This window comes from Cervus canadensis, chromosome 31 (genome assembly GCF_019320065.1).
Source record: "Cervus canadensis isolate Bull #8, Minnesota chromosome 31, ASM1932006v1, whole genome shotgun sequence".
NCBI lineage: Eukaryota > Metazoa > Chordata > Mammalia > Artiodactyla > Cervidae > Cervus > Cervus canadensis.
In genome coordinates, this window is record NC_057416.1 from 31,884,081 (window position 1) to 31,908,285 (window position 24,205).

Below are 24,205 nucleotides of genomic sequence, written 5' to 3' on the forward strand. Positions count from 1 at the left end.
TTATTGCCTCCTGTGGTGTGGGCCACTCAGGAAGTTCATCAGAATACCTGATGCTGTCACCACTGACATTCAAACCAGGAAAATCAGTCAGGTGGCCAGTGCCGCTTTCACTGTACCATCTGAAGATGCCCTAAGTTCAAGTGTAAAAAAAATCTTGATGGCTGCCCACTGAGCTCAGAAACTTGGTTTCTAACTATTCAGCTTTGTTTTTCTTTTATTTTCATAGAAACTCCCCTCATTAACTGCCTGACTGCTAGCTCCACCCAGTAAATATCCCCTTCTACCAAGTTCCAACAGATGATTCAGCTGGTCTGTAATGAACAAAAGACAACTGAATGAGGAAATGGGCTTGTATTATTCAGAGGAAAGAAGAATATAATTTCTTTCCTTAAACAAGAGTGGAGACTGACAAAGATTTTTTGCTTGACCAAACTTCAGTTAGGTTCCAGAACCTTCTCCAAGGCCTATCAGTGTGGTTTGTTGTAAAATCAGGTTTTAGAAAAAAATTCCCCTCTTCCTCCATATCTGATCACTCTGGATGTCTGATCAAGTTCTTTATCCTCCACCCCACTTCCCCGCCCAGTGATGTCTGGTTACCCTGGCTTGTCTTCAGCAAGACTTTGTTAGGTTGGTTTAGCCAGAATGCTCCTCACCCCTGATGTTTCCTCTTAGGAGTTTTCCATCCACTGACCCCCACTGTGCTCCTTGGCTGAAAATTCCCACTTGCCCATGCTGTATTTGCAGTTGAGCTTGCTCTTTCTCCCCACCCCCTGTAAAATCTCTTTGCAGTGGTCCCTATTCTTAACATTGATAATAAAGTCAGCCTTACTGTCTTCGAGTGTCATTGGATGTTTTTTTTTTTTGGTAATAAAGCTAACCCTGTCTTTGCACATGTGGTTTACACTGCGGATCTCCCTTAGCATGGGAGGAAGATTCAAGAATCAGCAATAATTGCTTCTTTAAATAATGGACAGAAATTTTGCCCCTGTACTTAGAGATCAAAGGCAATGAGTGCCGCTTCTTTATGCAGGACATTTAAAAAAGGGTAAAATAATTTATTTTCTTCTGGAAATATGATGTACCATATAACCAAATTTATACTTTTCCTACGAGACGAATCAGAAAACTTTAAGGACATTACAAATGTTTTTTGCAATCAGTGTTTTATGACCATGAAAACAGATGCGCAACTCAAACATTTCTTTCTGATTGGAATGTACACGATTTCAGATGCAAGCCCATTCATGGGCTTTATGTTTTACGGCAGCTCCTTCTTTAAACAACAATTTATCAGGTGAATGTTTTTATTCCTGCATCTCTTCTAGGAATAATGTCTTATAAAAGTTGTGTTCTTAGCTGTAAAGAGATAAAATAATCTTATATGGTGTGTTTTATTCTTCTTGCAGAGACCTTTTACCCAAAGATTTTGTAGTTTATACCTACAACAAAGAAGGGGCTCTGATCTCTGACTACCCTAATATACAGGTAATTTATTTTCCTCTTGACCCTATACAGAGTTTGAAACAATTATAGTTTTAAAGTGCAATCTCTGCAGCTGCTCTGGACTGTAACCCGAGGGTGTCCTTTGATATGATAATATATGGTGCTGTCCTGGGGTGGGAGTGGTGGGTACATTGACATAGATTAAACTGTACCTTATAGCTCTTCTGGTTCTTCATGGTCAAGTGTTTTTTTAAAAGACCAGGAAAATAATCTTCTACTTAATGATAACCCCTACTGATCATGAAGGGGAAAAGTTGGATTTATTTTTTGATTTTTGATTTTGCTGAACCTTGATGAATAAAGCACATCTCAACTTCCTTATTAAACCATTTGACTTACCATTAGTAAAGAACAAGCACTTGTTTGCTATTAGATGTTCTACTTTTTTGTTGAGAATTCTTTTCTAAAGAAGTGTGGTCCTCTCTGCATCAGAGAACAGAGTATTCCTGAAGATAGAACTGGAGGAATATGTGAAATAATTGACAGATGTCGACTTTGACTTTATGTATTATTTAATTAGAGCATAAGCATTTCTAATTTTAGTTGGAAAGAATGTCTTAAAGTCCCTTTTGGCAGTTAGGTATTATCTGTTATTATTATTATTATTTTTTTTTGCTATAGTTTTCAGGAGAAATCTTTGCCCCTGTTAAGCATGTATTGTTTTTCCCCTGAGTTTTGTTACATTGCTAGGTGGAGTTGTGTTAGTTTTGTACTTTTGCAGCATTCTTCAAATAAATAGAAGGCAAAAGCTTTATTTTAGATTATTTATGAGACTTTTTAAAAAAAAGGCAATGCTGACTCAACCTATCCTTTTCTGGCCAATTTTCTGATTTTTTTATCTTAGTGTTCTGTTTGTTGTTTTATTTTATTTTATATTTTTGAAAAGTGCATTCCTTTGTATGTTTTATTGTTTGTCTGGTGTTGAACAGCAAAATAGTAGAGCAGTTTAAATGTATTGATAGCATTAACCGGACCGCAGATCATCCATTCATCCATGCATCCACCCCAGTCATCCTTGTGAAGATTACTATAGCATAAGACCAAAGACCACATAATTTATGCCGCTCAATGAAAGCGGTGATTTTTTACAAAGGCATTCTTTTTCTCTTGGAGAGGTTTCTTGGCCTGGATTTTGGTGACACATACTGCTTGGACTTGATTCCTGTCTCTATTATTTATTTGCTGGTCAAGTTTCTTTAGCCTGTTTGTGCCTTAGTGTCCTCACCTTTAAATGGGAATAATAATTATAACTTCATGGGCTTATTGGAAGTTTAAATGAGTTAATACTGGTAAAATATTTACTAGTCAGTCCAACAACTATGAACTCAGTAAATATTTTTTGTTACTATTATTCAAAGTTTATATGCTTAAAACTGCTCAAAATAGATTTCGGTTATATGGAAATTTATGCAACTTTTATAAAGTATTACGATTTAATTATGTTTTCTTGGGTGTTTGAAAAATATAAACTAAGACAGATGAAGCCTTTCACTTATTGGCCACTGAATATACATAGTTTCAGGTAGATAAAAATGGAATAATTTTGAATTCAGATAGATAAAAGTGTGAATGTGGATCTGAGCTAGCAATTAAACTTTGGTACTAGGATTTTTCTGTGTGTGACAACATTGTGAGATATCATGGTGACATAGACATTTAACGTTCATAAAATGCAGTTAAGTCACACTGAAAAATGTAAATGCTTTCCCTTGTGATTCTTCTATTTAAATTAATTTGTAAATCTCTCATGTGGCTTTCATCATCTGCATCTTTTGCAAGGCCATATTTTTTACAAAGAAACACAGTTTTAACAACCACTTGATATGAGTTGCTGTGTGAAGTCAAAACTCCAAATTAGTATTAGCCTTAGACATTTGGGTACCTTGCAGATGCATTAGAAAGTGCCTTAACTAACTCCCTCTATTAATGAATGCTCCTTCTTTCCTCTGAAAAGACTGCCCCAAGCTCGCTGGCTCTTGTGGCAGGAGGCTATTCTCAAATAGTTATGAGTACTCCTGCTCCCAGTAGTTGAGTATTTTCGCTTATAGTTTGTGTGTTTCCAAACTGTTTTTGTCATTTTACCTTTACTATAATCATCGGATGCAGTTAGGTGTTTTGCAAACTTGCAAAATAAGATTCGTTGTTTTTTTAAAAACTAAATGGAAGGTTTTGGAAAGATTTAATAAAACCAAGTTATTAAAGAAATATCATCAAGCTGGTAGATTAAGTGATCAAGGGCTAAATTTCAGTCATGTCAAATGATGAGCCCTTCCATAGTAATTGAAGTGAGAAGCTTCACTGACAAATTTAACTCACAAGTTTAATTTTGTGAGTTACTGTGTTATTGTTTCGTAAGTGCTACCCCATCTGTAATAGAAGAGATATTTCTTTCCCTCTGGTGAGAAGACAAACTCAAAGCTAGACTTTAACTTCAAAGTGCTACAAAGAAAAACAGTGGTTGTAAATAACCCCACACTGGAAAAAGCTGATGCTGGGAGGGATTGAGGGCAGGAGGAGAAGGGGACGACAGAGGGTGAGAGGGCTGGATGGTATCACCGATTCGATGGACATGAGTTTGAGTAAACTCCCCGAGTTGGTGATGGACAGGGAGGCCTGGCATGCTGCGATTCATGGGGTCGCAAAGAGTTGGACACGACTGAGTGACTGAACTGAACTGAACTGGAAAAAGCTGTAAAATGTTGAAATTTAGCCTGTGTTGTTTAGTGCATAATTTTTTCAGAAATTCTCACATTAGTTGCAGGAATAATAGAAAACAGTCATGTATACCCTTAACCTAGATTCTCCGAGTGTTAATATTTATCACATGTACTTTATCCTTTCCTCTCTATTTTTTCCCCCTGAAGAGTATGTTGTACACCTGGTGTCCCTTTGCCCTTTAAATACTTCAGTGTAAATATCCTAGAAACAAGAGCTTCAAAAGAAGTCACCGTAGTATAGTTCTCATAATTAGGAAGTTAACATTGAAGCAATACTGTTATTCAATTACAGACCTTATTGATATTTGTTTTAGTCCATTATCCTAATGGTGTACTTTATAGTGAAAGAAAATTCAAGTTCATGTGTTGCACCAAGCAGTCTCCCATCTCTTTTAGTCTGGAAATCCTTGGTCTTCCCCTGTATTTCATGACATTGGCGTTTTTGAGAAGTACAGGCCGACGTCTTGTAGAATGTCCTGCAGTTGAGTTTGTGTGATGTTTACTCACAATCAGATTCAGGTTGTGCACCTTTGGCAGGGATCCACCCTGAAGGGTTCCCTGTATGTATCATGAGCATGTCCTGTACGTAGTTTCCCACTGACAGTGTTAACCTTGATGATTAAGGAGTTGTCTGCTCAGTTTCTTCTCTGTGAAGTTTCTGGTTTTGCTTTTTTAGTTAATCTTTTGGCTAGATATTTTGAGGCTTTGTAACTATCTCATTACTTCTCAAATTTTTACTCACTGGCTTCAGTATTTAATATTTGCCTCAGTTGTTATGGTGGTTGTTAAAATGGTGATTTCCTAACTTCATCAGTGCCTCTGTATGCATTGATGGTTTCTACTGTCAAGAAGAGTTTTTCCTTCTTATTTGTTTATATCAGCATTGATGCATGGGTTCTTTCTTTATCATGAGTGAAATTGAAGTCTTTTCATTTATATAAGGGCATTCTTATACCTTTTGTGAATTGTCTGTTCAACTCTTTTGCACCATCTTCTGTTGGATTTAATCTTTCTCCTTTAATGTTTCAAAGTTCTTTTTATTATACTATAGTATAGTTTTAGCTATGATAAAAGTTACAAATAACTCCAGTCTGTGAGTTGTCTTTTTACTTTTTCTTGGTGTTTCTTTTAATGTAGAAGTTTTAAAATCTTTTTTATTTTCTTAATGCAGTAAAAATGGTCAGTCTTTCCTCCTGTTACATCAAGATTTTGAGTGATAGAAAGTCTTTCTACACCAGGTTAAAGAGGAATTCAGCTATGCTTTCTTTTAGTTCTTGCATAGGTTCATATTTTTTAGTGTTTCGATTTGACCATTTGGAGCTTTTTCTTCTTGTTTTTTTTTTAAATTTTTTGCTTTCATATGGGTGCACATGTATCTCCCCATCCTGAACCTCCCTCCCCACCCCAGTCCTGGAGCGTATTCTTATGTATAATGTGAGGTATGGATCTATTTTTATTCCTTCTCAAATGTCTAATCCGTGGGCTGAGCACCACTTATTAAAAGTGCATCTTTTCCTCAGTGGTTTGAGATAACCACTTTTATCATATAAGGTTCCACATGTATTTTGGTCTGTTTTGAGACTGTGTTCTGCTCCACTGGTTGGTCTCTCAGTTAATGCACCACCAAGATCCTACTGTTTTAATTATTAAGGGCTGGTGATACGTCATAATATCTGGCAAGGTTAGTCCTCTTCTTCCTTCTCCTACTCCCCTTAGCTGGTTTTTTTTTTTTTTTTTAGTGTTTTAAAGAGGAGAAAAATCTTGTGTACTAAAAAGTCTGATATTAATAAGTGATATGCTTATATTTCCACTGGTCAATTTCTTGCTCAAAATGAAGAATAAAGGGTCTTTAATTTATCAAGATGGTTAAATGTATAACTAATAACAGTAGCATAATCAATATGCTTAGGCAGAAAAGGAGAGTGAAAGTCACTGTCTTTGCCGTGTACTGAGTGTTTTTCCCCTTGGTACCACCAGTCTGTCACAAGGCCCTCTTCTGTATTGGATTTCAGTTGGCCGCTGTGGTGTCTTCTTATCTGTGATTGAAAATGTTAAACATGACATCATGCTGCCTTGTTCCGCTTCTAGGTTTAAAGGTTATTGGGGTAGAGTTGTTTGTACTTAGTATTCTCTGGACTTCTGCCTTAAAAATTTGGCAGAAATTCAAATTCTTTGTACCCATAGGGTGATAGTAGACAGTCTGAAGATAGTCCAAAGAATGCCATGTGATAATTATGGGATGCCAATAATAGAATTGGAGAAGGAAATGGCAACTCACTCCAGTATTCTTGCCTGGAGGATCCCACAGACAGAGGAGCCTGGCAGGCTACAGTGCATGGGGTGTCAAGAGTCAGACATGACTTAGCGACTAAACCAATAATAGAATAAAAAGTTTAGTTGATTGGCCTTGAATAATTTCTAGTTCTGCACTCTCTATGATTATTTTCAGCAAGGTAATAGTGTTTTGAAGATGACACTTTTTTTTTAATCATTTAGAATCATTGTCATTATCGGGGATATGTGGAGGGCACTTACGATTCATCCATTGCACTCAGTGACTGTTTCGGACTCAGGTAAGGAACTTTCATTATCAGCATTTTTTCATTCCCTTAATTCTTTTCCCTTTACCTATCTCTGTCTCCAGATCAAGTCATTTTAGGGTACTCAAATTTAGATTTTACTTTGATGTTGCTGAAGGTCTTTCTAACTGTGTTTCAGATGTCATTCTTGGCATGTTTATTTAGGACAGTATTACAGGTGATGAATTTTAGTACCAACATAAAAAATTTCATTTTTTTGAGACCACTAAATAAACTTTGCTATTTGAAAACAAAGCATACTTTAAATTTCTGTTACCTTTTAGGTTTATATAACTTTTACTTCTGTTCTTTCATCTAAGTTTCATAATGACTGTGAGAAGGGGCTGATTGCTTCCATATTTAGGTGAGCAAGCTGAGGTTCAGAGAAATCTTACCATGTGTCAAGTGAAGTGATAATAATATTAAATTTATGAAGGGCCTGGCAGTATCACACTGGACTGGTTGATTGGTTACATGATTGATTGAACTAATAACTATTACTTTAAATTCTCAAGCAAACTATATGAGATGGTGATGAGTACTATCTCCATCTAAACTATGACACTTGTAGAACAATTACTGTGTTCCAGGTAGTGTCCTTAGTATTTTTTGTACTCATTAAGTAGCTTTCAGGACAACTCTAGGGAGAATGTCTACTAAGGCTAGTAGGAAACATTTGGAATTCAAACTTTGGTCCTCTGGCCTCCAGGCTTCATACTTTAAGCCACTATTCTGAATTGCCTTTCTTTATACAGTGATCTCACAGAGGGGTTAAGTAACTTTCAGGCCAGTTAGTAGCTGTCTTGAGCTTTTAATTTAGGGCTGCCCGACTCTAAAACCTCTCTATTTTTCTCAGGACCATGTTATCCCTTCTTACATATGTTAAGAACTAGGACTTGAATTCGTGTTTCTTAATTCCTTTTCCTGTGCTTTTTTTTTTTTTTTTCACATCCTAAAAAATTGTGTATGTGTAATACAACACTTAGAGGCTTGCTGCATATAGAGAATGTGAGTTATGGGATTGAACCCCTGCAGAACAGCTCTCATTTTGAGCACATCTTTTATCGAATGGATGATGTCCACCAAGAACCTCTGAAATGCGGGGTTTCCAACAAAGTTATGGAAGAAGAAATCACAAAGGATGAAGAAGAGGAGCCTCCTAGCATCACTCAGCTACTTAGAGTAAGGAACTGATGTATTTCTCATGGCTCTGACTCAGGTTTAAAAGCAATCATGTATTTGTGCATTAAACCAATACCTGTTATTACTGTGTTTTTGCCAGCTTTGTGCCAGACATTGTGATGGGGACCAGGGAATAAAAAGATGAGTAATATGTAGTTCCTGCCACCAAGTTGAATACAGTCAGACTAATGTGTTTTGGAAAGGAGGGCTTAAGTCTTAAACAGTAACTATATTTCTTTTTGTCATTGCTCTCTAATAATCCATTACCGTGACTTTGAGAGAGCAGTGGACTTTTTTATGTGAATACCCTTTACGCAGACTGGAGCTCTAAAGTGAGAGAGAGGGAGAGACAGAAAGGGAAAGAGAGAGATTGAGTTTTAGGACTTTAATGATCTCAGATGTTTTCCTGGGGCGTTCGTGGTATCCATGTTTTGAGACTTCTTTAGGATTCCTTGGCTTCCTCTTGACAGGGGTCTCTTAACCTGAGCTGTTTCTGGGACCAGAGGAACCTCAGTTGCAGACAAAGGCAGCTTTCTCTATAATAAGATGATGTCGCTGTGCCTCTACAAGAGGCTTGTGCCTCTTCTAGAGTGTTTTAATGAACTCATACTAATTTATGGCATTGTTTTCTTCATCTCTTCTGCCATTCATTCTTTTGATTCTTGGATGGTTCAAGTTTAGTCATTGGAAAGCACTTAAATTTTAGCTCATTCTATGCTTTACATGGGGGCTTCCCAGGTGGCACAGTGGTAAAGAATTTGCCTGCAGGAGATGTAGGAGAACGTGGGTTTGATCCCTGCGTCAGGAACATCCTATGGAGGAGGGCATGTCAGCCCACTCCAGTATTATTGCCTGGGGAATCACATGGACAGAGGAGCCTGACGGGCTACAGTCCATGGGGTTGCAAAGAGTTGGACACAATTGAGTGGCTGAGCATATATGCACAGTTTACATAAGTTTTTGAAAATCACAAAACTAGTCAGTTTTTAAAAGTAGCAACCTTGTATGTCAGGGCAAATTGTAACTCAATAAAACTGGAAGGAAAATAATAAAGGACAAGAACAAGAAAATAAAGTGCAGACCTTGTCCTTCCTTCTCCTTGGGTTATTAGCAGATATTCTTTTTTCCACTCTCGACAGAATAGTAGGGTATCCAATTAAAATATATGTGTATGTGTGTTTAGTTTTGATATTAGAGAATCAATAATTCATCTTTGGAAACTTGAATAACTCATGTTATCTTTAACTAAAATTTTTCTCAGAGCACTACGAATGGCATATATCACTTTTAAAAACACATGTTTTTTTGGCCTTATTGATGTAGGATGTGTTAAAAATCATTTTATGAATTTCCTATCAGACATGAAACAAGTGACTAGAGGTTAGGATAAGATCATTGTGTGTTAAAAATAGGAGTCTTATATGTAGTCGTCATATATGTAGTCTGAAGAATGTAGTCTTCTAACTTTTTGCTTTCCTTTGTGGTGTTTGTGTTTTTTGACAGAGAAGAAGAGATATCTTGCCACAGACGCGCTATGTAGAGTTGTTCATCGTTGTAGAGAAGGAAAAGGTATGATTGGTGACAGTTTTCTCCTTTTTCACGAAAAGAAGGTGAGAAGTGAGGATCCCTTGAGGGAAATATGAAGTATATTTGTACTGATTTTTGTTAAATGACTTTTCCTTGTAATATTCATACATGATATTCATCATATGTCCAGAACTGAATGTAGCACTGACATTACCTCTACCTATATTTTTACTGGTGATGTTTTTCCACTGTTTCTTTTGGGTGATTGGCAAAATTAAACTTCTCCCTTCTTAGGAGGGAGCAGAGTTTAGATGATAAGTTTAAAAGGGAGCAGAGGAGAATGGGTCAGCTTAGCATTTACTATTTATTTCATTGTACAGGATAACATAGGACATTTTCCTTATTTATGCTTAAGATTGTGCTTTACTCAACTAAGAAAAGTTACGTATTTATTTCAGCATTTACAGGATTATTAATTTTAGATATAACTGCTATATATTTTAACCTATAGATTATTTGAAATGTTTTATCTGACTTCTGCCAGCTTTGCTGTTGCTGTGAACCAAGTTGTTTGCAGAAACTTAACACAACTGACAAGTCGTTTTTTATAATCCGCAGAGGCAGTTTTGAGAATCTATATGGTTTTTTTTTTTTTTTTTAAAAAACCCTTATTGCATATAGACTGGAAAATAATAAGCCATACTTTTAGGAGATAGAAATGTATTCTTATTTGTTCATTATAGGTTCATTAGCCTCAAGTGTAGAAAGAAGCATAAGGCAATGTGAATAAGCATGAACTCTGTCCCAGATAATGTATTAAAGGTTCCAGTAGAATATGATGAACAAGGGATTAAAAAAAAGGAGACTTGAAATATTTTTTCTCATTACTTTCTCCACATAGGTATAAAATGGTTTAAATAAAGTATTTGGATTCTTATCTTGAGATTATAGATTTTTTTTTCTTATATTGCTTTGGTGATCATGAGTTTTCTTCTTTGCCTTTCAGTATGATAAGATGGGAAAAAACCAGACTGCAGTGCGAGAAGAGATGATAAGTTTAGCAAACTACTTGGATAGTGTAAGTTTATTTTCTGTCAGCTGGGATTATTCTGTCCTTTCCTCTCACAGCCTCTGAATAGAATTTTAAAATTGTCTGATTTGGGACTCTGATTATTCTAGAGGATAATTAACTCGGTCTTTTTGGGTTTGCTCTCGAATTTGCTTTGTAACTTTTCTATGTTTAAAAGGAAAGTATAATTTTAGAGAGAGTGAGATTTAGCAAACGAGAGATTTCAAATTAGCATCTACTTTATCTTTAGTGTTGAGGAGAAATTCATCAGTTGATCTAAGAAAGAAATGAGAAGTTTACTGGAGCCAAATTTGAGGATTATAATCCAGGAAGAACATCTCAGAAAGCTTTGAGAACTGTTTTTCCCATTAGAAGTCAAGGCACAGTAATGTAAGTTTTTTTGAGACAGAGGAATGTGCATTCAGTGAGGTATTATTGACAGTTTACACAATCCAGAACTAAGTGTCATCAAGGCCCTAGCAAGATCAAGAAGGAATGTTATCTTTAAGGAGTTGCCTTTTTGATGTTAGGAGAATGCTGTGTTTATGGTTGAGCAGGTATTTCTGCTGATGGGGCGGTTTGGTTGATGCCTTATGCAGATATACAAATGCACAGTGGGGTGAGAGAAGAGGCCAAAGGGCAGAGAAAAATTTTTCTGTGTAAATTTTTCTTGTCTTGCCATAAAATATGACTTTTACTTCACAGTAGATAGACTGAGGTTCTCTGGCACTTATGAAGAGATCTTTGAATTTTTGCTGAGAGACTTATTTTAAATAAGGCTGTCTCCTGCTATGAAACCATATATGACTCTGTGTGTGAGAGAGATAGAGAGAGGGAGGGATTTGATTTGAGATTTTAGAGTTTATTCATCTAGTGGGAGATATTGAAGAATTAGATACATGTTCCCTTTTAAAGTTTTTATTGGAATATGGTTGATTTATAATGTGTTAGTTTCAGGTATACAACAAAGTAAATCAGTTATACATATACATATATCCACTCTTTTTTTTTCAGATTCTTTTCCTATATAGGCCTTTACAGAGTATACTATACAATAGGTCCATGTTAGTTTTATATGCAGTGTGTATGTCAGTCCCAATTTCCTAATTTATCCCTCCCCCCCTTATCCCTTGGTAACCATAAGTTTGATTTCCCCCACCTTACTCTACTTCTGTTTTGTAAATAAGTTAATTTGTACCCTCTTTTTTTGAGTCCACATATAAGAGCATGTATCATACTGAGTGAAGTCAGACGCAGAAAGACAAATGCCATACAGTATCACTTGTATGTGAAATAATTTAATCTCTAATATGAATACCAAACATAATAATGATGATGATGATAGTGATAATGTCCTATTTTTTTTTTTTTTTTTTATTAGTTGGGGGCTAATTACTTCACAACATTTCAGTGGGTTTTGTCATACATTGATATGAATCAGCCATGAATTTACACGTATTCCCCATCCCGATCCCCGCTCCCACCTCCCTCTCCACCCGATTCCTCTGGGTCTTCCCAGTGCACCAGGCCGGAGCACTTGTCTCATGCATCCCACCTGGGCTGGTGATCTGTTTCACATAGATAGTATACATGCTGTTCTTTTGAAATATCCCACCCTTACCTTCTCCCACAGAGTTCAAAAGTCTGTTCTGTATTTCTGTGTCTCTTTTTCTGTTTTGCATATAGGGTTATCGTTACCATCTTTCTAAATTCCATATATATGTGTTAGTATGCTGTAATGTTCTTTATCTTTCTGGCTTACTTCACTCTGTATAAGGGGCTCCAGCTTCATCCATCTCATTAAGACTGGTTCAAATGAATTCTTTTTAATGGCTGAGTAATATTCCATGGTGTATATGTACCACAGCTTCCTTATCCATTCATCTGCTGATGGGCATCTAGGTTGCTTCCATGTCCTGGCTATTATAAACAGTGCTGCGATGAACATTGGGGTGCACGTGTCTCTTTCAGATCTGGTTTCCTCAGTGTGTATGCCCAGAAGTGGGATTGCTGGGTCATATGGCAGTTCTATTTCCAGTTTTTTAAGAAATCTCCACACTGTTTTCCATAGCGGCTGTACTAGTGATAATGTCCTATTGTACTAAATGTACTAAATAATGTACTAAATACTGACTCAAGTGACATATTTATTAACTCATTTATTCCTCACAGTATCTCTGTGAAATAGAGATGAGTTCTATAAACCTTTATCTGAAACCTTTGGGGTGCATGTCATTAGAATTTTAGATAAGAGTTTAGAAAGGTAATATTATTCACTATACATTATATGTATAACATGTAGTTCACTATGTATCGATATTACTTTACACCTCCAAAAGGATCCTGGGGTAGCACCTTGTAATCTAACTCATTGATACTTCTATAGTGAAATGTATGAATATTTATATTAAGTGAACTAAAGGTGAACAATAAATAGGCTTGCATTAGTTTAGGGAAAGGTTTGGAACCAAAATACGAAAAGCTTTAAATATCCAGAGTTTGTCAGATTTTGGAATGGAAGATAAAAGGGATTTCAAACCTTTGTTACTTTTGTTTTATGAATGAGGAAACTCAGACCCTCGAAAAGTTAGAGTTCCATTATATTGAAGGAAACATTTTCGATAAAGAGGAATCCTGTTTTTAAGTGGTTGTGTTACTTAATTGTAAGTTCAAAGATATTCTCATATTCTTTACTTTATCATATTACTTTTATTGAAGTGTAGTTGATGTACAATATTATATATACTACAGGGGTACAATATAGTGATTCACAATTTTTAAAGGTTAAACTCCATTTATAGTTATTATATTGAGTGGGCCAAAGGTTCATTTGGGTTTTTTCATACCTGTTTATGAAACACCTGACAGAACTTTTTGGCCAACTCAATAAAATATTGGCTATTATTCCCTGTGTTGTACAGTATATCCTTGTAACTGATAGTTTGTATCGCTCAATCCTGTACACCCTCCCTTCCTTCTCCCCACTGGTAAGCACTAGTTTGTTCTCTATATCTATGAATCTATTTCTCTTTTGTTACATTCACTAGTTTGTTGTATATTTTTTAGATTCCACCAAGATGTGATGTTGTTATTTAGTCACTAAGTCGTATCCGCCTCTTTGCGACCCCATGGACTGTAGCCTGCTAGGCTTCCTTGTCCATGGGATTTCCCAGGCAAGAATACTGGAGTGGGTTGCCATATCCTTCTTCAGGGGATCTTCCCGGCCCACACCTCCTACAGTGGCAGGGAGATTCTTTATCACTGAGCCACCAGGGAAGCCCTCCTATAAGTGATACCATACTGTATTTGTCTTTCTCTGTCTGACTTACTGCACTAAGCATAATACACTCCAAGTCCATCCATGCTGTTGTAAATGACAAAATTTCATTATTTATGGTTGAGTAATAGTCCATTGGTGTGTGTGTGTATGTGTGTGAACCCAGTCACCTGTTGACAGACACTTAAGTTGCTTCCAAATCTTGGCTATTGTAAGTAATGCTGCTGTGAACATTGGGTTAAACATATCTTTTCAAATTAGTGTTTTTGTTTTTCTCAGCTATATACCCAGGAATTGTTCTCATATTCTTTAATAAACTTTGTATATTTTTATTTGTTTTCTTCCCAGATGTACATTATGTTAAATATTCGAATTGTGCTAGTTGGGCTTGAGATTTGGACAAATGAAAATCTGATCAGTATGGCTGGAGGTGCTGGCGACGTGTTGTCAAACTTCGTACAGTGGCGGGAAAAGTTTCTTGTAACACGTCGGAGACATGACAGTGCACAGCTAATTCTGTAAGTGATTTTTCTTAAAGGTACTCTATGATATATGGTCAGAATAATAATTTTCGCTTTTTTTCTTTTTTTGCAATCATATTCTCTTAAGGTTTTTGAGCATTCATTTAAATGAGGAAAAAGTTTGCTTTGTAGAATGAGTGCAGTGTGCTAATAAGACCTGTCTCTGTTGAGTCTCTTGTGACATTTATCCCACATCCTCTTCTTCTTTCCTGGGTGCACTTCCTTATTTTATTATGGCATGTTTTCTAGTTTCTTCTTGTGAAAGGATATATTGAAAGAAAAAAGTTCTGACTTCTTTCATGTCAGAAAATGTGCTTTACAATCTTAAAACAGAATTTAAAAATGATCTCTGGTACACCAGAAACAAAATATTATAAATCAACTACACTTTAATTAAAAAAATTTATCTCAATTTGACCTCTGATTATCCTAGTGCTTAAGTAACTCAATCTTTCAGGACTGTGCTTTTTCATTTGTTTTGTACATTTTAAGTTATTTTGTCAGGGCTAACATCTTTGGCATGAAATCTTTTTCCTTCAGAATTTTGAAGGCATGGCATTGGTCTTTTCACTTCCAGAATTACTGTTGAGAAGCCTTAATTCATTCTTTTTTTTTAAAATCACTTTAGAATGGGTGAATTTTTTTCTACGTAAGTTCTTTCTCAGTACAACTTCACTGAGAAACTTTAATGCATTCTGTTTCCTGTTTTTTAGTATATGCCTTTTTTTTTTTTTTCTTCCTTCTTTGGGAACTTGTAGGATCTTCTCTAGAGGTTCCCAGACCTCTAAATTTTCTTGATGATATGCTTTGGTGTAGGTCTTCTATCACTCATTGTGCTGTGTTCTTAGTGGGTAATTTCAGTCTTGAAACTGTAGTTCTAGGAATTTTTCTCAAATTATTTTGTAAGTGATATCATCCTCTTTATTTTTACTCTTCATTCCTTCAGGGATTCCTTTTACTCAGCTGTTGAGTTTCTTGTGGTTGTCCTCTAATTTTTTTATCTTTTGTTTCCTTTCTTCTCATTGTCTTTTTGTTATATATTCTGGGATATTTCCTTAAATTTACCTTCTAAGGTTTTTATTGTGTTTCTCATTTCAGCTATCTTATTTTTAATGTTTAATAGCTGTTTTTGTTTCCCTTAAAATTTTTATGTGGTTAAATTCTTGTTTCATGGATATAATAGTGTTTTTAAAGTCTCTTTGCCATCCTTCTGATATATTTTAAACATTTTTCTTTTTTCTACATAGCATTTCCATGGTACTATAATAAAACTTGAGCTTATGTGATTAGTTAATACAGATATTTTCCAAAAGCTTATATCAAAACCCTCACTTAAAATATAAAAAAACATTTTATTCTTCTTAGAAATTTTCTGGTTGATAGGCTGACTTTTTGCCAAAAAATATTTTATGTAATAATTTTTCCCTCCTTCAATTTTGAATGGTACCTAAAATAATTTTTTCTGAGGTGAAATTTCCCTTGATTTTATTTTATTTTTTTGTCATATGAGTTAATTTAGAGTAAGGCATTGAGAATGCCTACATGGATTTTTATGACCCCATAACCACAAAAGCTTGATCCTGACATTTTAATTAATTTTTAGTAAAATTGTACCCAGAAGTGTCCTCATACCCCGACAGTGAGTTTGCCCTCTTGTTCACAAAAGACCAAAAGGAACGGACGACAAGCACTCCCTGTGCTTTGCCCAGCCGCACCTACCAAGCTGTCTCTCTCTGTTTGGTCTTCGACTGCCAGGTTAGAGGTGTTTCTCAGGTATCTGATAATCCCTGATTGGTTGTAGTTGAGAATAGGATACTAAAAAGCCTTTTTTGAAGCATTGAGGACATAAATGTGACTCACTAAGGGCTGATCTGGCTAAAATGTTTCCATGGCAATCCCCTTCTGTCAGTATCAGCCTCTTGTCCTGGCTGGTCAGGTGTCCCAGAGAATGGTTATTCATTCATTTAAAAGATGTTTGTTATGTGTATATCCTAGGCCCTTGGTTATGGCAGTGAACAAAAGAGACAATTCTTGCTCTCATGGAATTCATACTGTGTTGAAGGAGATTTATCTTGTAAGATAAATAAGTATATATATTGGGTCAGCCAAAAATTTCGTTTAGGTTTTACCCTAGCAGCTTATAGTTTGCTAAAAAATGATAAATTGTAAAGAGGAAAAATAGAGCCGAGAGGGTAGAGGTAGAAATAAATATTGGAGGAGTGAGGTTGAAATTTTAAGTAACATGGTGAGGAAGGCCTCAGTGAAGAGATGACCTTTGTGTAAAGACCTGAAGGAGGTGAGGGAGTGATGGATGTATACTGGGGAAGGCACAGGGACTAGGTCCTGAGATACGGGTGTGTCCCCGATGTTCAAGGAGCAAACTGGAGACCATTCTTACTCTTTTGTTCTCTGTGCTCCCCGCTCGCAGCCTCCTGTATGAATATGCCATTGAGTTTGTTATCTATCTCTTTTCACTAGAATTTTTGAATAAATAAATAGAATGCATTTTAGGAAGGTTTTTCATCTGAAAGGTGAAAAACAAGTTGGTTTGATATATCTAATGTATATCTTCATTTGTCTGAAAAATGAACTTGTAATGTCAACTTTCACTCTCTGAAGATAAAAAAGAGATGAGGCTTTAATTGAACTCTGATTTTTAAAGTGCTATTTATCTTTGTCATTTTTCTCCCAGTTTTTATAGGTTTACCAATTAGTTTAAGGTTACCCAAAGAAATAGGAGCAAAGTGTACCTTTTTCTCCTGAAGTACATTTTATAACTTTTCCCTGTTCTTTTCATTTAGGAAAAGAGGGTTTGGTGGGACTGCGGGAATGGCGTTTGTGGGGACAGTCTGTTCAAGGAGCCACGCGGGTGGGATTAACGTGGTACGTTTTCTTTTTGACATCTTTGCATGTCTGCATTATGAAATGTCCAGCAATCGTTTTTTCCTCTCCTAGTCCTTACAACAATATTTTGAGTGTTACAAGGGCCATAGCAGATGTGTTCTTTCCCTAGAGACTGGATTAAGTTTTCTAATACTTATTATGTGATCATTAATGCCTCACTTTTTATGAATTAAGAAACAGAGACTCCATTTGAAGAAATTAAATTAGAACCATGAGCTTGTTTTCCCATTAACCACCATGAATAATCTATTGGTACTCCTGATCTGTTGCTTAAATGGTCTACCTCCATCATCAGTATGTTGTCACACCAGTTTCTTACTAGACTGCAGTGTTTACAATCTGATGTTGGTTGCTTGCTTTATCATGTCAGATGTCAACATTGTAGTGGTGAATCTCCTTTTGTGAAAAAGTAATTTTAGAAACAACAAAAAAATAATCCTTTTTTTTCAGAAACCTAATTAATACCTTCCTGTGTTTGGACAGTTTGGGCAGATCCCTGTGGAGAAATTTGCATCCATTGTTGCTCATGAGTTGGGTCATAACCTTGGAATGAGTCATGATGATGGGAGAGATTGTCACTGTGCTGTAAAGAGCTGCATTATGAATTCAGGAGCATCGTGAGTAACTGAATTCTTTTTATTCTTCTTCCTTTTTCTTTTTTAAAACCATTTATTGACCATTTGTTTAATGCTAAAAGTAAACAATGAATGTAGCCCTCATCAGTACTCAAATTTCTGGGAGGAAATGATTTGCCATGTTCTATAAAGCATCAGTATAAATTTTCTTTCATCTGAATGGTTTAAGAACCCTACTGTAATTATTGATTAATTCATCTCATTGAAGTTAATTTAATTTGAAGTATAGTTAATATAATGTGTTAATTTCAAGAGAACAGCAGAGTGATTCACTTGTAGATAGATGCATATATGTGTGTGTGTGCTCAGTCCCTTAGTAGTGGCCAACTCTGCGACCCCCTGGACTTAGCCCACTTGTCCATGAGATTTTCCAGGCAAGAATACTGGAGTGAGTTACCATTTCCTTCTCAGGGATCTTCCTGAGTTAGGGATCTAACCCACATTTCCTGTGTTTACCTGCATTGGCAGGTGAGTTCTTTACCACTGAACCACAAAGGAAGCTCTGTGCACACACACACACACACACACACACACACATTCTGTTTCTGATTCTTTTCCATTATGAATTATTGCAAGGTACTGAATATAGCTCCCTGTGCTGTATACTAGGTCTTTGTTGTCTACCTGTGTTACATATAATAGTGTGTATATGTTAATTCCAAATTCCTAATTTATTCCTCCCGTCTGCCTTTCCCCTTTGGTAACCATAAATTTGCTTTCTGTCTGTGAATCTGTTTCTGTTTTATAAATAAGTTCATTTGTATCATTGTTTTAGATTTCATATAGATGTGATATATGATATTTGTCTTTCTCTAACTTACATCACTGAATATGATAATCCTTAGGTCCATCCATGTTGCAGCAAATGGCATTATTTCATTTTTTCTTATGGGCTCATGGTATTCTATTATATACATATATACAATCCGCATAAATACATACACACACACGGCACATCTTTATTCATTTATCTGTCGGTGAGTATTTAGATTGCTTCCATGTCTTGGCTGTTTTAAATAGTGTTGCTATGAACATTGGAATGCATGTATCTTTTTGAATTAAGAGTTTTCTCCAGATATACATCCAGGAGTGGGATTGATTGCAGGATCATATGGGAGCTCTATTTTTAGTTTTTTAAGGAATCCTCACATTGTTTTTCATAATGGTTGTACCAATTTACATTCCCACCAGCAGTATAAGAGAGTTTCTTTTTGTTCACACCCTCTCTGATGTTTATTATTTGTAGACTTTTTAATGATTGCCATTCTGACTGGTATGACTCATTGTAGTTTTGATTTGTATCTCTAATATTTAGCAATATAGCATCTTTTCATGTGCCTGATGGTGATCTGTGTGTCTTTGGAGAAATATCCATTTAAGTCCTCTGCTCATTTTTTGATTAGGCTATATGGGCTCTTTGTATGTTTTAGAAAGTAATCCCTTGTTGGTTGCATCATTTGCAAATATTTTCTTCCAGTCTGTAGGTTGTCTTTTTGTTTTATTTACGGTTTCCTTTGCTGTGCAGAGACTTTAAAGTTTATTAGGTCCTACTTGTTTATTTTTTGTTTTTATTTCCATAACCCTAGGAGAAAATCCAAAAAATATTGCTGCAATTTATGTCAACAAGATTTCTGTTCTGTTTTCCACTAAGAGTGTCTGGTTTAATAGTATCTGGTTTTACATTTAGGTTTTTAATCCATTTTGACTTTATTTTTGGTGTTAGAGAATGTTCTACAATAGATAGCCAACGGGAATCTGCTGTATGTCTCAGGAAACTCAAACAGGGGCTCTGTATCAACCTAGAGGGGTGGGATTGGGAGGGAGATGGGAGGGAGGCTCAAGAGGGAGGGGATGTATGTACACCTATGGCTGATTCATGTTGAGGTTTGACAGAACAGAGCAAAATTCTGTAAAGCAATTATCCTTCAATTAAAAATAAATAAATTTTAAAATAGAGAATGTTCTGATTTCATTCTTTTACATGTAGCTTTCCAGTTTTCCCAGCACCATTTGTTGAAAAGACTGTCTTTTATCCATTGTATATTCTTGCCTCCTTTATCATACATTAATTGACCATAACTGTGTGGGCTTATTTTTGTGACTTTCTATCCTCTTCCACTGATTTATATGTCTGTTTTTTTGTCAGTACAATACTGTTTTGATGACTGTAGCCTTGTAGCATAGTCTGAAGCCAGGGTTCGTGATTCCTCCAGCTCTGTCCTTCTTTCTCAAGATTGTTTTAGCTATTTGGGGTCTTTGTGTTTTCATACAAATTAAAATTTTTTTTTGTTCAAGTTTTATGAAAAATGCCATTGATCATTTGATAGGAATTGCATTGAATCTGTAGTTTGCTTTGGGGAGTATGGTCATTTTAGCAATACTGATTCTTCCAATCCAAGAACGTGGTATATCTTTCCATTTGTTTGTGTCATCTTCAATTTCTTTCATCAGTGTCTTATTTTCAGGGTACAGGTCTTTTGCCTTTTTTTTTTTTTTTTAATTTATTTATTTTTTTATTAGTTGGAGGCTAATTACTTCACATCTTTTGCCTTTTTAGGTAGAGTTATTCCTAGATATTTTATCCTTTTTGATGAAGATGGTAAATGAGATTGTTCATTTAATTTCACTTTTTGATATTTTGTTGTTAGTGTATAGAAATGCAACAGATTTCTGTGTGTTAATTTTGTATCTAGTAACTTTACCAAGTTCATTGATGAGCTGTTGTAATTTTCTGGTAGTGTCTTTAGGATTTTCTGTTTATAGAATCATGTCATCTGCAAAGAGTGACAGTTTTATTTCTCTTTCAATTTGAATTCCTTTTACTTCTTTTTCTTCTCTGATTGCTATGGCTAGGATTTCCAAAACTATGTTGAACGAAAGTGGTGAGAGTGGGCATCCTTGTTTTGTTCCTGAGCTTACAGAAAATGCTTTCAACTTTTCACTATTGGGATGTTAGCTGTGGATTTATCATAATATGGCCTTTATTATGTTGAACTATATTCCCTCTTTGCCCACTTTCTGAAGAGTTTTTGTCAAAAATGCATGTTGAATTTCATCAAAAGCTTTTCCTGCTCTATGGAGATGATCATATGGTTTTTATTCTTCAATTTGCTAGTGTGATGTGTGGCCCATTTAAAAAAATTGGGTCATTTGTATTTTTGTGGGAGAGCTGGATTTGTCATGAATACAAATCATGTCTTTCCTCAGGGTATGCTGACAGCTGTCACCTTAGTAGGGGATAGGACTGGAGCTGGGGGTTCTGGAGCTAGAGCTGGGTATTTGATGGCACTTCCTCTCTGCTCAGTGGCCAATATTGCCTTGTTGAAGGTGGGGTTTGGTCCCAAGTTGCCAGAGTACAAGCGCTGAGGGTTGGGTCTTAGCCTGCTCTCTTCCCTTTATATGTGTGCTATCCCCCCTCTCAGCACCAGTACCCTCTCCCCAGAGGGGAGTAGTATTTGGGCAAGAAGGGCTGATGTGGACACTTGGCATGGGTCTGGGCATGAGCTGTGGCGATCCAACCACAGAAAGAGATCCACAAACAAAGGCAGTTTTGTTTCTTTCCTAGTATGTATGTCCTTCATTTCCTTTTTTATTGCATTAGATAGGACTGTCAATTTTGCCTGATACTAATTTACCTTCCACAGATTTTCTTTTTTGGTTGAGTTAATAGTATATATTTTCTGTTTCTTTACTTTGAACTTTTCTTTATTCTTATGTTTTAGATATATGCTTCTAAACAACCTACATTTAGGTCCTGTTTTATAATCCAGCCTGGAAATATGTTTCTTAACTGAATCATTTAATCTGCTTATATTTAATATGATTACTAATGTACTGTATTATGCAAATGTAGATGCCATTGATTATGATACCCTTACAGCATACCACTTAGAATGAAAAATGCCAATTAAATTAATACAAATTGTAAGATGAATTCAGAGTATTTTAAATGTTTAAAGAATATATTTTGGAAAAACACATCAAATTTGCTGTGTTATGGCTGTCGATTTTAGTTCCCTGCCCAAATTTTCAAGCTTCTCATTTTTGTCTCTGACCAAAGCGTGCAGAGATTTTCTTTTTGGGTGGTTATTGTTTGATAATTCTAGTATCTGGAGACTTTATTGAGTTTGTCTGGTTTTTTCTCATAGTGTCTTTTCATTTTTTTCATAGTTGTTCTCATAATATCTTGTGTCTTCGTGTTATGTTTTGATAATGCATTGGACATTGTATTTGAACAGGTTTTTGTAAGAATAATTTGAGAAGTAAGATTATGTTATCCTTAGTGTATTAACTCTCCTTTTTGAGGACAGATTTCCCACCTTCTACTTCCTATGCTATTTAATGAACATTAGTTGACTGTTAGAAGTTGGGCCTTGTAAAATTTTTTTATTTAAAAATTTTAAAAATTTGTTTTTATTTTATGTTGGAGTACAGTTGTCTAACATAGGCCTTTATTTTTGATGCTAGAGTTTTCCCAGATAATTAGCTGAAGCCACCTCTGTTTAAAAGGTAGATAATCTAACTTTGTAATGTGATTTTTATTATTTAAGATATTTGAGAGACCTGGTAGTATCCTCCTTACACACTGCTCTTAGATGCCTGGTCGTATGAGTGGTGGTCTTCCTGGGTGGTGTCTTTTCTAGAGACAGGTCTTTCTTAACTCTGCCCTTCAGTATTATCAGAAAGCCTCCATAATCAGAGTGCTCTTTTTTTTTTTTTAATTAAAAAGAAATTTTTTTTCCCCCTGTCCACACTGTGTGACATGTGAGATCTTAGTTCCCTGACCAGGGATCAAACCCATGTCCCCTGCATTGGAAATGCAAAGTTTTAACCACTGGACCAACAGGGAAGTCTCCAGGTTGCTCTGGAAAAAAAAAAAATCTGAGTGCCATCACTTAGACTTCCTTCTTAGGACTTCCTATTCCTAGGCTATGGGGATTAGGATGGTAGTGGTGGAATTGTGTTCTGGTTGTTTCCAGATTAGTCATAGAGAGAATGTTCTAAATGATAGTTGATTTTGGTGGGTCATACACTGATAGACCACTTCCATCCCTTCTACCTTCTTTTGCATCAGTTTTGTAAAACTTGCCTCAGTATGACTGAAGAGATGCAGAGATGCTTTAGATTAGTTTCTTAGTACTCAGAGGTGATAGAGAGAGAGTAGGAATGCTTTAATTGGTATTCAAGTCAAGAAAAGAGGAAGCTCATCTTATTACTGTTGGCTACGGCCAAGGATGATTAGGGAAAAGCATATCTTCGTTTTATTATCCAAAGTGTTCGTGAAGGCCAACATGGAGATGTTTGTTGTTATCTTGGTTTACTAAACTGCAAAAGAAGTGGTGAAGATTCTGTGATCCTTCTCAGTACTATAGTCAACTTCTTTGTGTGTGAAACAGATTTTTATGTATATTGCTTTAGAATCACACAAATAAAACATTGTTTCTATGAGAAAATGTGTCCCAAGGACTGAATAACAAGTTTATTTCAAGAATAATCTGTTTAGAAGTGGTGAACTCTGTAGATTAAAATTAGGGGCTCACGTATAGGAAATATACACATCTCTGCACAATTCCTGTGACTATTAGCTAATTAATATATTCTTAGATTATTGAAGAATGTAGGAATATTCATTGTTGCAGGCACTATGTTGCAGGCAGTTGTATTAACCATATAAAGAACAGTAATAGGAAATAAAAATAATAAGAAGTAAAAAAACGACTGTTTAAATTGAAGTCTTGCTTGTTTATCAGATAATTATCTTATGCTCTAGTTTGACATTTCTACTTGACATCCGTTAGACTCACACTGTTGTTGCTTCTAAAACCTGCTCCGCCCCATCTTCTCTGTGTCAGCTAGTAATAATGCCTTCTTTCTAGTTGTTGCCTCCTGTGAGATTTTCCTGCCTGGCATAGCCAACCTGGTGATCTTATTAAGGCATAAGTCAGAGCACGTGGTCCCTGCTTCATGCTTTTCACTGTGTCACTCCCCTGCCTTATTTCACTCATCGTGGACAGTCAGATTCATGCATTGGCCTCTTCCCTCCTTTCTGATTGTACCCTCACTGCCTTACTCCACTCCAGCCCTACTGGCTTCCTTATTTGATCCTTGAGCATAGTAGGCAGATTTCTCCCTTAGGGCTTTTGCACTTGCTATTTCTTCTCCCTCTAATGTTCTTCACTCCAAAAGCCAGTTTTCACTCAGTTGTCCCAGTGTTTGAAGCACTTGTCCTGACAGCTCTTTGAAAACTCTACTCTGATCACTCTGCCCCCAACAAAGTCCATCCCCTTTACC

The 24,205-nt window shown here is 35.9% G+C and overlaps 1 protein-coding gene across 2 annotated transcripts in view; it reads left to right on the forward strand.

Moving 5' to 3' along the window:
• ADAM9 (ADAM metallopeptidase domain 9) overlaps positions 1 to 24,205 on the forward strand; it is an 88,476-nt gene that overhangs the window by 21,521 nt on the left and 42,750 nt on the right. For both annotated transcript variants that reach the window (XM_043454137.1, XM_043454138.1), the window contains 8 exons: positions 1,407 to 1,485; positions 6,717 to 6,793; positions 7,786 to 7,981; positions 9,485 to 9,550; positions 10,515 to 10,586; positions 14,203 to 14,372; positions 17,177 to 17,258; positions 17,763 to 17,896. In XM_043454137.1, coding sequence (XP_043310072.1) covers positions 1,407 to 1,485; positions 6,717 to 6,793; positions 7,786 to 7,981; positions 9,485 to 9,550; positions 10,515 to 10,586; positions 14,203 to 14,372; positions 17,177 to 17,258; positions 17,763 to 17,896 — 876 coding nt within the window. The remainder of the gene's footprint in view (positions 1 to 1,406; positions 1,486 to 6,716; positions 6,794 to 7,785; positions 7,982 to 9,484; positions 9,551 to 10,514; positions 10,587 to 14,202; positions 14,373 to 17,176; positions 17,259 to 17,762; positions 17,897 to 24,205) is intronic.